Source organism: Trichechus manatus, unplaced genomic scaffold (assembly GCF_000243295.1).
Source record: "Trichechus manatus latirostris isolate Lorelei unplaced genomic scaffold, TriManLat1.0 scaffold00028, whole genome shotgun sequence".
NCBI classification, from domain to species: Eukaryota; Metazoa; Chordata; class Mammalia; order Sirenia; family Trichechidae; genus Trichechus; species Trichechus manatus.
In genome coordinates, this window is record NW_004443964.1 from 5,972,626 (window position 1) to 5,991,258 (window position 18,633).

An 18,633-nucleotide genomic window follows, 5' to 3' on the forward strand; every position below is an offset into this window, starting at 1 on the left:
GCCCTCCCTCAGTTTCCCCAGGCTTAGGGGGAGGAACTTGGAATAAACCTAAATGAGACAAGCGGTCAGGACCTGTGAGGACAGTTAGGACCCCAGCATAATCCACTTCGGGGCTGCAAGCCCACCTCTTCCCTGCTCACCGCAGGCCCTTCGTGAAGCAGGTGTGGGGGCTGTGAGGAGAGGCCGAGACCCCCCCTCAGTTCTGGAGTATTTCATCCCTAGAGCAGCCTCCCTCGTGGGACAGCCCTGGAGCTCAAGGGTGGAGGGGGGCAGTTGAGGAGGCTGAGCTCTGTTCCCATTGACTTTCTTGATGCTGGATTGCTGAGGCCAGCGTGGATACCCGATGCCATGTGACCTGCTGGAATTTTCCCTTCTGAACTCAGACCTCACGTTCCAGTTACTTAAACCAGGAACATAATAACATGCGGAGTACAGGAGGGCTCCTAACTGCTTTTCTTGGGACTCCGCAGTCTTCTTCCCTCCTGCAGTAGAAAACTCTACTGTGGCTGCGGGACCCCCAGGTGGGCTCAGCTGCTGGCTGGGTGAGGCACCTCCTGCTCTGAGCAGTTGGCTGAGCCACTGTGAGAGGTGGAGGACAGCAGTGCCACAGGCTGGAGGGACGATGACTCCGTGTTTGAGTTGGGTTTAGGGAATGTCCTCCCAGCTTGCAGCGGACGAGGAGGGAGTGGTTGTCACTGGGGCGGGATGTGATGAACCAGCTTTGTCTGTGCCCAGGAGCCGCGGCCACTTGCTGCTCTCCTTTCCCGTGTCCTTACAATGCACGGTTCCCTTCTGGTCCCAGACCTCCTTACCCTCAAGGCTTCCTGCCTGGGCACCCTGAGGCGGGGAGGGGCCGGAGGGCAGATGGTGGTTTCTGATTTGGCTTTTTTTTTGTTTTTTGCCTTTTAACTATAAAAGGCTGGAGTTGGCCCCCATGGGTCATCTAACTCTCACGGCACAGGCTAAGCACGCAGACCTGCCCAGAGTTGTTGGGGCAGTCAGCCGCTGAGCCAGCGTGTGAACCCCACTGTCTGCCCCCAGGACCCGGCCCTAAAACCTTGTGCCACGTGCCAGTAAAGGAGCCATCAGATGCTACTTGCCAGTTCCCTCATTTCTGCGCCTCAGCTGTGCACAGGATAGGGGCTTGTGTTTTTAACAAGAGCAAAAACCAAGCCACTTGCCATTGAGTCGATTTTGACTCAAGCTGACCGACCCCATGTGTGCAAAGCAGAGCTGAGTTCCATAGGGTTTTTAAGGCTGTGACCTTTTGGAAGCAGATTGCCAGGCCTTTCTTCTGAGGTGCCTCGGTAAGTTCAAACCACCGACCTTTCAGTTTAACAGCTGAGTGCTTATACGTTTGCGCCACCCAGGGAGGACTAAATCACACCCTGAATGCATGGCAGGAGCGCTGAGGTCGGAGTCAGTTGTGGCCTGAGTTGCTGACACTGCTGTGGGTGCTTCTGGGTTCCTGTCTGTCCAGCTTGCTGTGTCAACTTTACCCCAGATGAGAGCAGGAAGAAGTCAAGGGTGTGTGGGTGTGGGTGTTCATGTTCAAGTGACTTGGAGGAACCACCTGGCCGTTCCCTTTGGGTCGGGATGAGCGCTGGCAGATCGAGGACATACTGGCCTCCTGCCGCCCCCAGGTGCAGCATCAGCCGAGACGTAGACCCCAGGCTATGCCCTCCCCTCTGCACAGCCCCTTGGACCTAGGGCCGCACTCCGGAGCAGGCCTCTTTGTTGCCCCGGTCACCATGGGGATTTCCAGAGTGAGGTCAGTGTCTTCAGTCTGCACTGTGGGAAGGGACTCCCAGTTTCCTCTCCAGCTCAGCCAGCCATGGGAGGATGGCAGGCAGCAGCCGAATGCAGGCTAACCTCACACACCGCCAGAAAGAGAAGGCAGCCAGGCCTGGCCAGCTCTCAGGACACAGGCCGGAGGAGCCGCCTGCCTGCCACCTTCGGTGGTGCAAAACGAGACCTTTTCCCAGACTGCCCATTAAGTTACTTTTGCCTTCCTAAATTCTCGGGAGAATTAGGCAGGTGTAAAGAAGAACACAGTTTCTTCTCATCTTCAGGGAGAAAGTCCAGAGAGGCACAGTGTCCGCGTTCACTCTTTCAATAAATTCATCCAGGGACCTAGAGCCAAGTGGTTTATAGTTCAGAAGCTGCTGGAAGGCATGTCCCAGCCCCAGTGCAGACCCATGCCCGTTTAGGAAAGTGGTTTGAGCTAAGCGGGCAGTGTAGACGAGGTGGGCTGGTCAGGGACGCTGGCTCGAGGGTAGCGGGTGGGGGCAGAGACAAGGATGGGGGAGGGGTGAATTCCAAGCTTGGGGAGCCAGGAAGTATGGCCCAGAGGCGGCAGATGCAGTGGTCAACAATAGTGTGGTCAGTTGGTAGGGGGATGTCAAAATGGCTTGATTGGGGGAGGTGTCTGACCTCTAACTTCAGGACCGGGAGAGAGAGTCTTTATCATCATCAACAGCCCAAGGCCGATTGCTATGAGGCGGAGCTGACTCCTCTCTCCAGCCTTTTTATGAATTCTGACACCAGCCGTCCCTTCCATGGCACTCTCTACTTCTCTGCTGGGTTCAATAGTTCCTTGCAGTGGCCACACGGAATTCACAGACCATACTCATGATTATCGGGTTTATTAGGAGTAACAGGTTACAGTTCAGGTTCAGGAACACTCAGGCCAGCCTCTTCTCGGCCGTGCTCACAGGTACGACTTTCTCTGACCCCTTGGCCTCTGCCCTCCTTGGGCAAGTGTTAGAAAGCTCTTTTAGCTCTACCAGTAAGCCCTACTCAGCCAGCAAGCCTCCTGCCCGAAGACGCTCAGCTCTCTTCCTCCGTGAATCAGCACACTCCTAGTTAACTGCCTTGCTCCGTGGGTCAGGAAGCCCACGACACCATCTCCTGCTGGCCTCCTGGTTCAGCTGCCTCTGCTGCCACCCTTTCTCTGCTGCTACTTCTCACCATCTCTTGCTGCCTCTGATGTAACAGCTCGCTCTCTGTCTCCTGGGTCTAGGAGGTTCTCAGCGCAGGGTTCCCGGGTCCAATGAACAAGCTCCACTCCTAGCTCTTCTTTCTTAGTGGTAATAGGTCCCCTTCTGATCTGGGATTGGGTGCTCTTTTAAGTGTAGCAGGATGGCAAAGCTAACCAATCCCTTCATTAGGGTTCTATACACCTTATTTGCATGTTCCAACCCCCACAAGGATGCCGTGCACCTTATTTATATTGTTAGTAAGCTGTCCAGTCCCCTCGGTGGGCCACAAACACCTCATTTGCATAGTCCCACCCAGTCATTTGGTGGGAGTTACAAGACACTGGCTAGAAGGGGCATATTAAGTAATTCACTACAACGCAGGGGATCACTTAAATGGTCCGTGCCTCAGTTTCCCCAGCCATAAGTGGGGGTCACAAAAGTCTACTTTAAGGGTTGTGAGGATTCCAGCAGTGATATGTGTAAAGGCTGGAGCCCGGCTGCGGTAGGAGCACGGTGGTGGGGAACCATCATGACAGTGGCAACAGGGCTGCTTCTGTGTGGCCCAGGCACAGACTCGTGGTGATGGTGGTGGCCCTCCCTGTCAGGGACTGCTGGGGGCACTAGACAGGAACCTGCACCCAGAGTGGTGGTGTTGCTGTTGGGTGCTGTCAAGTCGATTCCGAATCATAGTGACCCCATATGACAGAGTAGAATTGTCGCATAGCGTTTTCTAGGCTGTGATCTTTACGGGAGCACATCATCAAGTCTTTCTCCTACGGAGCCAGTAGGTGAGTTTGAACCGCCGACCTTTCGGGTAGCAGCCGAGTGTTCAACTGTTGTGCCACCAGGGGTCCTTGCAGGTAGAGGGGCAGCCGCTATTATTCTGTAGAAGTGGCCATGTCTGGGGGCGGGGTAGGGGGAGCTCGGTGCCAAGGTGGCCAAGGGAACAGAGTGGGTTTCAGTCAGGGCGTGAACTGCCAACCCCGCCCAGGGCTTCCCAGCCGCCAGCTTGTGTGTCGCTGGCGGTGGGGTGGGTGTGTCACGAGGCCAGGCCCCTCACTCCTGGTCCGTCTGCACTGCTGGTGCCTTGGCCTCCTCCTTCTGCCTCTCACGTGGGCCCTGGAGCCTCCGGGAACATCCTGGAATGTGCATGGGGGGGCTTCATGCCCCCAGTCCCCCGCAGGAAGCGCCTCTCCCTCCCAAAACTCGCACCCAGTTTATCACCCCCAGTGTGGCACCAGAAAGCCTGGAAGCTGAGGGTGAGGCCCAGCCCTGGGGTGGAGGAGGAGCAGGATTGGGAACTGGTGTCCTGCGCCCTGCTCTGCGACCTTATCAGTCAGTGAGAATAATGGCAGTTGCCTGGCCTGCCCCCTTCACCCCATCTAAATAAGATGTTTGTGAACGCCCCTGGAGAAGTGCCACCCAAGCAGTGGAGTGTCATTTCTGGATAGGGGCTGGGAGGGGTGCATGAGTCAAAGGCCTCTGCCCCCAGAAGGCTGGCAGCACCCCGATTACTTGGAGTTGCCACGCCGGCCCGTCCTGCTGCCGCTTCCCCTCTCCAGTTCCGGGATGGCCGGAAGTTGCAGGATGTGACGGACAAGAGGGCAGGACTCAGGCTGGGGTCACAACCCCACCACTAACAAACTGTGTGTGGGACCTTGGGCCTCTGAGCCTCTGTTTTCCCATCTGTCAAATGGGGGCCTGTCACTTTGGGCCTCTTGGCTCAGATAGGAGACCAGGTGAACTCTGGCGGCAGAGGTCAGTCAGGAGCAAAAGCTACCAGTCACTGACCACTGAGGATGTGCCAGGCCCTGTCTCTCCACGATGTCTTGTCACCTTGGTGGCAGGAGCCCTGTGTGGTGGGGTATGGCCCCATTTTCAAGCAGAGAAGACTGAGGCTCAGAAGTGGTGACTTGCCCAAGGTCTCCCTGCGGGTGGGTGGCCAAGCTGAGCTTTGAGCCTTAGTCTCAGCTCCCCAGTCCTGCTCACCCCTGGTGGGTCCTGATCACCCCTGGTGTAGGTGGCTGTCCCCGACCTCCCAGTGCCTTGCAGCCCTGGCAGCTACCCAGGCCTCTTCCAGGGAAGCAAGGTGCCCTAGGGCCGGGTTCTGGGAAATCCAGTTTATTAGCTCCGTAATGACTGTTTACAAGCTGAAAAGTTTTTGCCTGCCATGTTCCCTCCCTGCTGAGGGGTTGATATATGCAGAGTAGCCCTGGGCCTCCAGCAGTGAGGGCCCCCAGCACCCCATCCAGAGTATGTTCGGGTGAGAGGCCCCGGAGCTAAGGGCAGCACAAGCAGGCAGCCCTGGGCCTGATTCCTGGCCCCGTGACACTGGGCACACGACTTCCCTCTCTGTAAAAGAGGGTCTAGACTGACCCTCAGTGACCACGCTCCCAGGATGGGCCCTGGTTTAACGATGACAAAGCCACCTAGACTTCAGAGAGCTGGGTAACCCTGGGAGGTTCCTTAGCATCTTAACACATAAGCAAACTGCAGCTCAGAGAGGTTAAGTGACTTGCCCAAGGTCACGCAGCAGTTAAGTTTGGGCCTACCAGCTTGTCTCCTCCAGTCAAGGAGTATTTTCATGTTTGGAGCCAGACCACAAGCAGGTGGGTGAGAAAGCGGGGGAGGGACTCTTACACTGAAAGCAAAGACCGAGTCCTGTCTATGTCTGTGGGGTGGTTGTATCTGGAAGCAGGCCCGCCTGGTCACACCTTGGTAATGGGGAGGCCTCAGCTCCCATCGCATGCTGTACCCCATCTTGCCCCCAACCAGTGGGCAGGTGCCTGGCCTCTGCTGGTTACCAGGACCAGTGAAAACTCAACTTTCCAGATGTGTCCCAACACCCTCATGAGTGATGGGAACAGAGGCCAGCTGACACCAACCATGTGGAATGTGGTAGCCAGTGGTGTGTGCTGCTTCTCCAGAATCTTCCGGTGCCTTGGCATCCAGCCCCAGTATAGACCAGGGCCTTCTGACCTCCCCCTTCAGAATGTTGCTGACAGAACAGAACTAGGGGGCACAAGACGCAGCTTCCCAGAGGCAGCCAGGCCACAGGGCAGAGCATCCCGGGACGCTGCAGTCAACCCAACCCTCAGGCTCAGGAGCTGCTTCTCACTGGGGCGGGGGAAAGAATGCAGTCCCTGGGCTCCATCCAGGGCACCTTTATCACTGCTTCACAGCTGCCCCCTTACCTGTCTCAACCAGCAGCTCCTGGAGTCCAGAGAGTCCCCTAGGGACCTCTGGGAGGGCACCAGAGTTGGCGCTATGCCCGGGCGGTAGGCCTGGAGGTACTTCCACTTCCTATGGCCCTTGCCCCTATACGTGGGCAGTAGCCGCCATGCCTGGACCCGCTGGGCTGGGGCAATGTGGGCCCTGGGGACCCCTAGCTTAGCCGATCTAGTTTCTCAGTGGCTGCCATCACAAAATCCCACAAAGTGGATGGGTTTAAAGAGCAGAAATGTATTGTCTCACAGTGCTGGAGGTTGGAAGTTCAGATCAGGGTGTCAGCCATGTTGATTTCCTTTGAGAGCTCTGAGGGAGAACCTGTTCCATGCCTCTCTCCTAGTTTCTGCTGATGACTGGCGGCCCTTGGCATTCCTTGACTTTTGTAGATGTGTCTGCGCATGGTGTCTCCCCTGTGTGACACTGTCTCCATGTCTGTCCCCCCCTTTTGTGACAGTAGTCATGTAGGGTCAGGACACACCCTACTCCTGTATGATCTTCTTCACTTCACTAATCCTGTCTTCAGAGAAGCACCCTATTTCCCCAAACAAGGTCACGTTCACAGATACAGGAGTTAGGACTTGGACATGTCACTTTGGGGACACGGTTTAATCCGCAACAGCCAGGGCCAGGAGAGGACGGGAGTCTTCACGTGTCTGTCAGCCCCCCTGCTGGCATGTAGTCCCGGAGCCTGGATGGATGGCGCAGAGAGGCGGTGGGGTCTGAGCCTTTCCGAGACCGTGGCACCGCCCTCCCATCTCCACCACGCATGCACACACGCGTGCTCACACCCAGCTCCTGTGTCCCCTTCCCGTGTCTGTGGTCATCCCAGGCTGCTCTAACTAGATTTGAGGGAGCTCCGGGCCTGGGGCAGATAGAAAAAGCCCAAAGAAGCCAGTGGGTCCCCAAGCCTCAGGTCAGCCGTGAAACCCCTCTCCCCAGGTCTTCTTCAGAACTGGGTGGGACAAACCCTCAGAGGATAACGGGGCGGGGGGGAGGAAGAAAATAGGGGCTCCAGGTGTGAGCCCACGGGGCCGTGTCATTTACCCTCCCCTCCGCTCTGGGCCGGGGCGCGTGCCCTGGGTGCCGTACAGATCTGTGTCTGCACTGACTTGCCAGCAGCTCCTGGCCTCTCTGGGGAAGTGGGTGATGCCAGGAGGGAGGGCCGCTGTCTGGGTTTCCTGCTGCCGGCTCCCTCTCGCCCTCCCCTCCCCACCCTGCTGTGATGACCCCAAGCTCCTACCGGGCCTCTTTACTGCTGCTGCCCCTCCTCCGTTCCCTTTTGTTTCTTTGTTGTCATTGCTGTTGGGTGCAGTTGAGTAAATTCTGACTCATAGTGATCCCGTGTGATGGAGTCGCCTGCCCCATAGGGTTCTCTAGGCTGTAATCTTTATGAAAGCAGATGGCCAGGAAGCAGATCTCTAGGTCTTCTCCGGCAGAGCTGCTGAGTGGGTTCAAACTGTCATCCTTCCAGTTGGCAGCCAAGTGCTTAACCATGGCGCCATCAGGGCTCCATCCTCTCTCCGTTATTCCTGAATCCTGTCCCCAGACCCTCAGCTGCCTCTTCACACTTTGCTGCCCTTGGCCCCTGTCCCCGTCGCCCCTGGCCAGGGCCAGGAGGTGTGCGGGGCTGAGTCACTGCTCTGCGGGGGACATGTGTGGGCAGCCGGGTTTGAGATGACAGCTTTCCCATCAGCGACTCCTTCCGGGCCTCCATCCTGGGTGCTGGGGCCACTCCCCGAGGTCAGCAGAGCGAGGGACCGCTCAGAAGGCAGGGCCCAGCTTCCTGTTTGCAGCTTTCTTAAAATGACCTGGTTTCTAGAAGGGCCACAGGCAGGGAGAATCAGTTTCAGTTTCTGTGGCTGGGAAGCAGGAGACGGGAGCTGTTTCCTCACCCCTAGTCCTCACCTTGTCATACTGTGATTCAGTGGGGGACAGACAGATTCCTAGCAGCCCTGGGCCACTGTCCTGCCCTCCAACGGTCCACTCTCCCAGGACGCTCACTCCCCGGACACTCGGCAGACTGGAAGGTGTTTCCGGGGACCAGATTTTGGTTTCTTCACTTCCACAGTTCAGGTGACTTGACCCCCCCTACCAGGTCCCCTTAACTTCCTGGTCATGTCTAGTGTGGTAAACTGTCTCCCTCTTTTCTCTGTAGGGGGAGGGGCTGCTTGCCCCTTGCCCCTCCCCCCGGCCTTATTTCTGGCCACAGGCAGCAGGCTCAATGTCAAGCTCCTGCCAGCCTCCTTCTGGGGTTACAGCTGCTGCTCACGCCCTGCCCCCTGCCTGCCTTATGGGGTCCCAAGGGGCCAAGCATTACTGGGGATGCATTGGTCATTAGGCAGGCCAGGGAGCCCCAGAAAGCCGCTAGAGTGAGGGGCGCTGGTGGCTGGCAGGAGAGAGGGAGGGGAGTCTAGCAGGGGCCTCAGCACAGGGGGAGCTGCAGCTGGGAGAGGCTGGGAAGGGGGGCCTGTGCCCATGAGTGTGGCCTGACAGGCTTGGGGGGTGGGCTGTGCCCATGAGTGTGGCCTGGCAGGCTGTGGGTGGGGGGGCCTGTGCCCTGAGTGTGGCCTGGCAGGCTGGGGGTGGGGGGCCTGTGCCCATGAGTGCGGCCTGGCAGGCTGGGGGTGGGGGGCCTGTGCCCACGAGTGTGGCCTGGCAGGCTGGGAGTGGGGGAACTGTGCCCATGAGTGCGGCCTGACAGGCTGGTGGGGGGTGCCTGTGACCAAGAGTGTGGCCTGGCAGGCTGGGGATGGGGGGCTGTGCCCGTGAGTGCGGCCTGACAGGCTAGGGGGGGCCTGTCCCCACAAGTATGGCCTGGCAGGCTTGGAGGGGGGGCTGTGCCCATGAGTGTGGCCTGGCAGGCTCGGGGGGGCCTGTGCCCACAAGTACGGTCTGGTAGACTGCGGGGGGTGTGCTGTGCCCACGAGTATGGCCTGGCAGGCTGGGGCGGTTCTGTGCCCACAAGTATGGTCTGGTAGACTGGGGTGGGGGCTGTGCCCACGAGTACAGCCTGGCAGGCGAGGGGGGTGGCCTGTACCCATGAGTGCAGCCTGGCAGGCTGGGGGAGGGGGCCTGTGCCCATGAATTTGGCCAGGCAGGCTGGGGGGGCTTTCCAATTGTACTACTGGTGGTCACTGTTGGGGCCCCTGCAGGGGTGCCTATGCTTGCCTCAGCTGCGCTGGGATAGGGCTTGGCTGGGCATGCCCAGCCCCACCCCGTGTGGCAAAACCGGATTCTCCAGCCGGCAGTTCCTTAATCTGCGTTTCTGCCCTACACCTGCTCCTGGCCACACTCACTGGCTGGAACCTTTTGCACTGTCCGGGAAGCCCAGGGGTGATGCTGACTCCAGGTGGGCTGGGGACAGGGACCTCAGCCTCCCACAGCCTGGGGTACCCTGGATGACTCAAGCTCTGCATTTCACTTTCTCTTGGGATCTGCCCCACCCCACACTGGACCCCACCCTGAAGGAAGAGGAAGTAGAGTCTGTCCCGTCCTAACTCCACACCCTTGCCCCCTACCCCATGTCCCTCTCCCCAGGCCCCTTTGGGGTCTCCTAGTTACTCTGGGGCTGGGGGCTGGAGGCCCTTTTCTGGGACGTTCCCCACTGAGACAGAATCCAGCTTGGGCAGTAACAGTGTGTGCTGAGGCAAGCTGGCTGGGGGTCCTAGAGAGAGCAGCGGATGTGACTCTGTGGCGTGGAGGAAGCCTGGTCCCAGGATGTCACAATTTCCTCTGCTTGAGCAAGCACTTCTGGGCGCGGGAGATTAAGTGCAGGGCGGGGCCTCTCCCAGAGCTGCGCACTGGTCTCTGCCTAGTCTCTGCCACCTGGGCCCAACAGCTTCTGCCCCCACCCTGGGCACCTGCCAGCCCACACTGCCCCCTTCCTGAGGCCCCAGGAAGGGGCTGGGCTTCTGGCCCACCTGCTGTCCCCACCCACCCATTTCTGCAAAGGCAGCAAGTAGCAGGCCCTCCCCTCCACGGTAGAGAGGACAGATGTCAAAGCTGAGCCCTTGCTTATCCAGCTCCTTCATTTAACAGAAAAGGAGGCTGAGGCCCGCGCGCGTGTGTGTGTGTGTGCGTGCACGCCTGTGTGTACATATGTGCGCCCCTGTGTGCCTGTGTATGCACGTATGTGAACGTGCGTGTATGTGCAGGTGTGTGTGTGTGCGCGCGCGCGCGTGTGCGCATGTCTGTGTGTGTGCGTGTCTGTGTGTGTGTAGCTCCTTACAGGCTGTGGCTGTCGCCCAGAACTCTTGCTAAAACCCTCTGTCATCAAGTCCATTCCAACTCATAGTGACCCGATAGGACAGAGTAGAACTGCCCCATAGGGTTTCCAAGGCTGTAATCTTTACAAAAGCAGACTGCCACATCTTTCTCCCATGGAACAGCTGGTGGGTTCAAACCACGACCTTTTGGTGAGCAGCTGAGTGCCTAACGACTGTGCCACCAGGGCGCCTCTCAGGACTCGTACTATTGCCCCACCAAGGTGAGCATGTCCGGTCTCCTAGACACCACACTCTTTCTCCGCCAGCCCTGCCCCCAGTCTCTCCAGCCAAGGGCCAAGCCAGTTCCCCCTAGGACACCCAGTACTGCCCCAGGCTGGTCCCGTCTCCCTGGTCCTCCAGGCTTGGATTCTGTCTGATGCTAGCAGCTGGGCAGGGGTCCCAGCCAGGGGGTAGCATGGCCTGGGGGAAGGCGTGGTGGGCCAGGGAGCTTGGGTGGAGAGTCTGGGTTGTGCTGGGGTTGGGGAGACATCCCGAGACAGCGTCCTCCATCCTCAGGCCTGCAGTGGGCACAGAGTCGGTGAGGCAGGTGGCCCTCATGTGGAGCCCTCCATCCAGAGGGGGCTGCTTCCTGGGCTGGCTGCAGGGTTGGGGGAGACGACGTCTGTCCAGGTCCATGTGCTCTAACCATCCATCCAGCTCCCAGCCACGTGCATGTCCACCCTCACCAGCCTTCCGTCCAGCAAGCTGTTAGTGGGGCTTAGTGTGTGCCAGTCCCTGTGCCACCCAGGGTTGAGGGGCTTCCCAGGGTTGGGGGGGAGCAGGACGTGGTGTGAGAGGGCAGATGAGAAAGCAGTTGTGTCTGTTGAGTGGTGACCAGGCAGGCTTCCTGGAGGAGGCGACATTTTACTTTCCTGGAAAGACCAGCAGGCCTTGGCCAGGGAGGTGGGGTGGAATCTGGCTGCCAGATACAGGGCCGCAGCTGAGAGGACGGTGGGGGATTGGGGGTCAGGTTTGTCTGGTCGAGGTGGGGACAGGTTCTGAAGGACAGCGTGCTGACTTGGGGAGGGGGGTGTAATCAGCTCTGAATTCCAGAAGGATCCTACCTGCTTGGTGACCTTAACTGAACTTGGGCCTGGTGCCCCCCATTCGCCTTTCTCAGCTGCCCTGACCACCCTCTGGGGGGTGCCAGTTTCCTAGGGCGATGCCTGCCCGATGCCCTCTCCCTGTACCCTGGCCCCAGAGGAAGGGAACTGGGGTGCTTTCTGTGCAGAGGCCCCAGGTGAGGCTGTTGTTTTGGTACCATCCCCTGGGCGGTGTTGGATGTAGGAGCTGGCTGCGGCTCTGGCAGCGTGACATCCTCAGGGGGCTCCCCAGACTCGGGGGACACACAGCTCTGTGTGTCTGTTCTCTACAGGCTCCAACACACGTACCAGTCTGCTCTGGGCTGTCGAATCCGGCTCCCCAGCTCTTTAGGGTCGAACGTGATGCCTGAGTTTGTTGGTCTGGCGCAAACGAGACAGCAGCGTCCCACCCCGGGGCTCTACCTTGTGGCTGCTTCTTAGTCCCCCTTTGTCCCCATCGTCCCTCTTACCTGGAGTTGGGGGGCTTCGGCAATGGGAGGCCCTGTTCCGGTATATAAAGCATGAGGGGCACTGCCTGAGGGAATGGGGGGCCCAGACTCGTCCCCCAGTCTTCGCTCAGCCCATGGCAGTCCCTCAGGTACCACTGGGTTAACTCCAGGCCTCTGAGGAAGCTAGTTTGAAAACCACTGGGAGTCCAGGCCAAGTTTCCCTCTCTGTATCAGTTCTGTAGTGCTACTATAGCAGAAATACCATAGTGGGTGGCTTTAAAGACCAGAAATTTTGTCTCCAAGTTTAAGAGGCTCGTTGTGGTGTGCCAAAAGTCAGCTCTGACTCATGGCAGTAGAACTGCCCCATAGGGTTTTCTAGGCTGTGATCTTTATAGGAGCAGATCGCCAGGTCTTTTCTCCTGCAGAGCAGCTGCTAGGTTTGAACTGCCAACCTTTCGTTAGCCGCCAAGCACTTAACCATTGCGCCACCGAAACAAAACAATGACAACAAAAAAACCCATTGCCATCTGATGATAGTGACCCTATAGGACAGAATAGAACTGCCCTATAGAGTTTCCTAGGCTGAAATCTTTATGGAAGCAGAGTGCCACATCTTTCTCCTGAGGAACGGCTGATGAATTTGAACCACCGACCTTTCAGTTAGCAGCCAAGCACCTTAACCACTGCACACCAGGTTCCTTTTTAGGAAGCTAGAAGTCCAAATGTAGAGTGCAGCTCTAGGGGCAGGTCCTTCTTTGTCTCTTTCAGCTTTTCCAGCAGCTGCCGGCAGTCGTTGGAGTTCTTGATTTGTTTGTGTGTGCTGCTGCTTATAACTCAGAAGTGATTAGGTGTAGGACCTGCCCTACGCTGATAGGGCCTCATTAACATAACAGGTATAGGGTTTAGGGGTTAGGATTCCAACCCGTATTTTGGGAGGACAAGATGCAATCCATAACAGGGACCTTCTAGCCTGAGTGTACCCCAGCCCCGAGTGTACCGCAGCTTTGCAGAGGAAGTGCCTGTTCCCCAAGGAGACCCCAGGCCCTAGAGTTAGAAGGACCTGGCTTTGAGTCCCAGCTGCACCACTTCTTGGTTGTGAGTTTGGACAAGTTGCTTGACCCCTCTGAGCCTCTGTTCTCCATCTACAAGATGGAAGTGATGACAGTGTCCACCTCCAAGGGTGTTTGAGGAGAAGTGGGATGATGGCCTGGCATAAGCAAGGACTCAACCCCGCCTGGCCTCCATTAGCATCTCCCGGCAGCCCCTGGCTAGAGCAAGGAAGGGCTGTTGTGAGTTCTGTTGTCCTGGCTGTCCCCGCTTCCCCCACCCAGCAAGACTTCTTAAAAGACACAGGAGTGCCACTGGATTGTTCACCTTAAAATGGTTAATTTTGTGCCATATGAATTTCACCTCAGTAAATTGTTTTTAAAAACTCAAAAACTTCCAGATCATTTGAACACTGCCTCAAGTATCTGGCTTACTCCAATCGAAAATAAATCAGAATCAGAAAATAGCTGACAATCTTGGATTTTTTAGTTAAATGTTTCTGTTAAAGTAATGTTGAAACAGAAGACCAAACCCACTGCCGTCGAGTCAATTCTGACTCACAGCGACCCTTTAGGACAGAGCAGAACTGCCCCATAGGGTTTCCAAGACTGTAATCTTTACGGAAGCAGGCTGCCACATCTCTCTCCCATGGAGTGGCTGGTGGGTTCGAACCATTGGCCTTTCAGTCAGCAGCTGAGTTCTTTAACCACTGTACCACCAAGGCTCTTGTTGAAACAGAAAAAGGAAAAAATTAGGGATATCTTGGCTCTTATGCTGGGCTCCGATGGGCTTCTGGCCCAGCAGCCAAGCTCCAGAGCAGTCAGCCTTCAGGAGGTCGAAGGGAAGCGCTCTGAGGCGGTGCCTTGGCCGTGCGACACTGTGGCTTCTGCCCAGCTCAGCACCACAAGAGATGCCTCCTTGCTCCAGGTGAGGAGGAAGAGAACTTCCTTCCTTTAATCTGTCACTCGTGAGGCAGGTGGGACTGTCCCTATTTTACAGACAAGGAGACTGAGGTCAGGAGGATTAAAAGCCGCGGTAGTATCGACACACTTGAGCTTGCCCTTCCTTTCCTACAGGTCGTGAGTGGCAGGAAGGCTGCCCTGCTTGACCTGGAGCCCGCCCAGCTGTCCTTCCATCTGTCCATCCGTCTGCCTCTCGGCAGGGCCAACGCTTGGCCCCAGAGCATCTGTGCCGAGTCAGGAAAGAACTACAACATGCTCTAAAGACCTCTGCATCCAGACCAAGGACGCCGCCGGCCAAGCTGCAGACTCTGAAGGTAGGGAGCTGGGTAGCTGGGTGGGCTGGACCCAGGTGTTGGCTCCTTCCTTCATTCATCGGTGTTTTCAGCAAATGCATGCTGACACCTCCTGAGGACCTGGGGCTCTCCTGACGCTGGAGATACAGCTGCGAGTGAGGCAGAAAACAGCAAAAAGGAATCAGCGAAGGTCAGTTCAGAGCGCGTGAGGGCTGACCAGCCTGATGTCAGGGAGAGACAGGAGGGTCTGGGGCTGCTTCAGGCGGTGAGGGAGAGCTCTGAGGAGGTGGTGCTCCAGCCAGGGCCGGAATGACGCAGCTGCTCCCTGTGTGACAACGGGAGGGGGCAGCCGGGCAGCGGCCAGCGCTCAGGGAGCACCCGCTCGAGGCCCAGACGCGTACTCACTCCTCTGTCCTCACAGCACCTGTCTGAGGGAGGAAGTGTGTTATCCCCTTTGGAGAGGTGAGGACCAGGTGAGGTGAGGCCAGGTGAGTCATCCCCGCTAGCAAGCATGGGAGCTGCAGATCAAGGCCAGGCGGCTGCTCCAGTCCGTGCTTTAACCACTGCTCCCTACTGCCTTGTGGAGCTTGGAAGGTTCGAGAAACAGTGAGGAGGCCAGCATGGCCAAGTCGGGGAGCAGGGAGCAGGGTGGGAGGAGAGGAAGTCACGCAGCGCCTGGAGCTCCAGTAAGAAGTTTGGACTTGAGTCTGAGCGGGAACAGGAGATCCCGGGGCTGAGTAGGGGTGCGACATGGTGTGATGTGGGCCTTTGAAAGGCGACTCCAGCTGCGATGTGCAGCATGGTGGATAGTGGGTGCTCGAGGGGCAGCAGGTAGGGGAGGTGGGACACCGGTGGTCTTCCAGGTGAGGGAAGGTGACGGCCCTGGTGGGGCAGGTCAGAGATGGAGGGAGAGGGACACATTCAGAATAAAAGTGGCTGTCCGTGGGTAGTACAAATGATTAACTGCTAACTACTAACCGAAAGGTTGGTGGTTCGAAACCCCCCAAAGGCATGTTGGAAGAAAGGCCTGGAGATCTTCTTCTGAAAGGTCACAGCCTTGAAAACCCTGTGGAGCAGTTCTGCTCTGCACGCATGGGGTCGCCGTTAGTCGGAATCGCCTCTGCAACTGTTAGGTTTGGTTTTGGTTTTTCGTTGTGTTGCCCTGGCGCCCCATACCTTGACTCCACACAACCTTGGCTGAAGGGCTCCGGATGACCCTCCCCCCAGTCTGTGCACACCCAGGGTCAGCACCCACACTAGGAGATGGGTGTGGGGTCCCTGGCCTTGTAGTGGGGCAGGAACAGCCAAACCCAGCCTGTCCCAGGAGGAGAGGGAGGCGGAGAAGAGGGATAGCTGAGGATTTTAGCAAGAGAAGGGTCCCGGGCAAGAGACGAAGATGAAGAGAATAAAAAGGGGCAGAGAGCATTAATTCTGCTGGGAGCCAGGGGAGCTGGGGACCGGCGGCTCAGTGTGGAAAAGCCCACACCCAGGGCAGAGCGGCACCTCTGCAGGGCCACGCAGCAGGATCCATGGAACTTCAGGCCGCTCTTGCCTGTCACCCCAGCGATCCCGCTTTAGAACTTTGTCTTATAATAACACTCAAACAAGCAAACGCGGCATCCAGGGCTCATGGCAACACTGGGCACGAGTTTAAAATGCTAGAAAGATTCCAAATAACCATCAAGAGGGAGTTAAGTGAGTGGGATCTCCACAGTCCCCAGTAAGGGTAGAGCAGGGAAAGATGTCACGGTACAGAGTAAAAAGATGAGAGAGAGCGAGTGTGTGTGTGTGTGTGTGTGAGAGTGAGAGAGTGTGTACGTGTGAGTGTGTAGATGTATGCATATGAGTGTGTGTGTGAATGTGTAGATGTGTGTATGTATGTGTATGAGTTGTGTATGTGCATGTATGTGTATGAGTATGTGTGAGTGTGTATATGTGTCTGAGTATGTGTATTAGTATGTAAGTGTATATGTGTATGAGTGTGTGTATGTGTGTGTCTGTGTGTGAGTGTATTTATGTGTGAGTGTGTGTGTAAACTTTTAAAGTCCGTTTCTCGGTGTAGGGAGGCTCCCGGAAGGATATACATACCAGCTCTCTTCTCTGGAGAGTTGGGCCAGGCTTTGACTTTCTGCTTTATATTCTGGGTTTTTTTTTTTGGCAATGAGCATATATCGCTTTCATCATTAAAATTTTCCACCGTGATATGAAAAGAGCACCAGCCAGATGCAGTTTCACTCCTCCCTGGAAAAGGAACTGGGCGGCCACAGGGGACAGGAAGCAGCAATGGCGTTCTTGTCTTCCTGGAAATTGGGCTGAGCCGTCATTTTCTCCCACCGCCCGGGAGGGCTTCCGCCAGGAGCCACCTGTCCCTGCTCAGCTGGCCCCTGGAAGCTGCAGCAGGCACCTGGCATGGCTGGGACACCTTGTCCATGGCTCAGTGCACCAGGGTGCCCTGAGCCTTCTCTTGTCCTTCCCCACGCCTGGCCCAGGACAAAGGCCGAGGCAGCTCTTTGTCCACAGGAATCTGCCCTGTGGCCCCTGCTCACCCCGGCCTGACTGTGAGGTGGCTGGAGTTGTCCAGCTCCACATCTTTCATCCTTATACCCCTTGCTTGTTTTTTGGTCCTTGCAGAAAGACCAGAAATGGAATGAGCTGGCAAGTTGGGGACCTCCCCAGCCCCTACCGGTCTGGGATGCAAATGAAGAAGAACAGAAATAGACTTTCTCAAAATACCCCACCTGTCTCACTTCTCTAGTGCTGCTGTGACAGAAATACCACAAGGGGGTGGCTTTGACAGACAAAAATGTCTATTTTCTCACAGTTTAGGAGGTAGAAGTCTGAATTCAGGGCACTGGCTCTAAGGGAAGGCTTTCTGTCTCTGTCCGCTCTGTAGGGAAGCCCCTTGTCTCTTTTCAGCTTCTGTGCCTTGGTTCCTCGGCGATCTTCATGTGGCGTGGCATCTATCTTCCCCCATCTCTGCTTGCGTCTCTGTGCCCAATTTCCTCATTTTATATCACAAAGACACACCTTATCCTAATGTGGCCTCGTTAACCTAACCAAGAAACCCTACTCCCAAATGGGATTACATCCACACGAATAGGGGTCAAGATAATAGCACGTATCTCGGGGGGACACAATTCAACCCATAGCATCACCTAGCCCAAATTGCATTTCTGCCGCATTTTTGTTTGTAAAGCCACTCCCTTGTAGTGTTTCTGTTGTAGCAGCACTTGAGAGCTGAGACAGGTGGGGTATTGTCATTTGGTCCAGAGTTAAGTTCATGGTCTTGTAAGATGGTTCTCAGTCTGGGCTGCCTGCCCTGGTGCCAGCATCCCCATGCCCCCTTCAGCCTCACCGCCTCTCACACCCCTGCCCCCTCCCATCTCCATGCAGCCTCATGCCCACCATGGCCTCTGCCAACAAGAATGGTGGCAGCGTCTCCTCCGTGTCCAGCAGCCGCCTGCAGAGCCGGAAGCCGCCCAACCTGTCCATCACCATCCCACCACTCGAGGCCCAGGCCCCTGGCGAGCAGGACAGCATGCTGCCCGAGGTAAGGGGCTGCCCTGGGGCCCCACCGCCCTGCCGCTGGGGACAAATGCCACTGAGATGACATCTCCCGGGTGATTTCACTTCCTGGAGAGGAGGCTGCTGCTTCCTGAGCTGCAGCTGCATGCAGCCCTCGATGCCTGCCTCCACCCCTGCCTTCCTGGATCTGAGATAACACCATGAGGGAGACCCAGAGCGTGGGAGCTGACCTCCTGGTGGCCAGGGGACCACAGAGCATGCTGTCCTCCAGGAAGGGCTTGCCCATTCAACCTGGGACTGGCTATTTCTGTCTAATCTCAGGCCCTCTTCCAAGGGAACCTGAACCTGGATGTGGCAAGCAGTTTGCAACCAGCTGTTAACCTAAAGGTTGGCAGTTCAGACACACTCAGTGGCTCTGAGTAAGAAAGTCCTGGTGATCTGCTTCCATAAAGATTACGGCCAAGAAACCCCATGGAGCACAGTTCTGAACACATGGTCGCCATGAGTTAGAATTGACTCGGTGGCAATGGGTTTGGTTTTCTGGGTGCTTCTGAGGAATGTGGGTGAGCAGAGACAATCTGCAGCACCGGTGGCCTGACTTGGCAGCTCCTGGCTGCTTTAGTGGACTGAGAATGTACGCGTGTTTCCACCAGTCTCAACAATTGGTGCATAAAGAGCTCATTGAGCACAGGCCCCATCACAGAGTACAGGCCCCATCACTGAGCACAGGCCCCATCACTGAGCACAGGTCCCATCACTGAGCACAGGCCCCATCACCGAGCACAGGCCCCATCACTGAGC

General features: G+C 56.9%; 1 protein-coding gene across 1 annotated transcript in view; it reads left to right on the forward strand.

The window, feature by feature from the left end:
* The first annotated feature begins 7,386 nt into the window (after nt 1-7,386).
* The window catches only part of RHBDF2 (rhomboid 5 homolog 2), a 20,780-nt gene continuing 9,533 nt past the window's right edge, over nt 7,387-18,633 (forward strand). The window contains exons 1-4 of the mRNA XM_004374133.2: nt 7,387-8,282; nt 14,129-14,328; nt 14,400-14,497; nt 17,701-17,857. Coding sequence (XP_004374190.2) covers nt 17,705-17,857 — 153 coding nt within the window. The 5' untranslated portion in view covers nt 7,387-8,282; nt 14,129-14,328; nt 14,400-14,497; nt 17,701-17,704. The remainder of the gene's footprint in view (nt 8,283-14,128; nt 14,329-14,399; nt 14,498-17,700; nt 17,858-18,633) is intronic.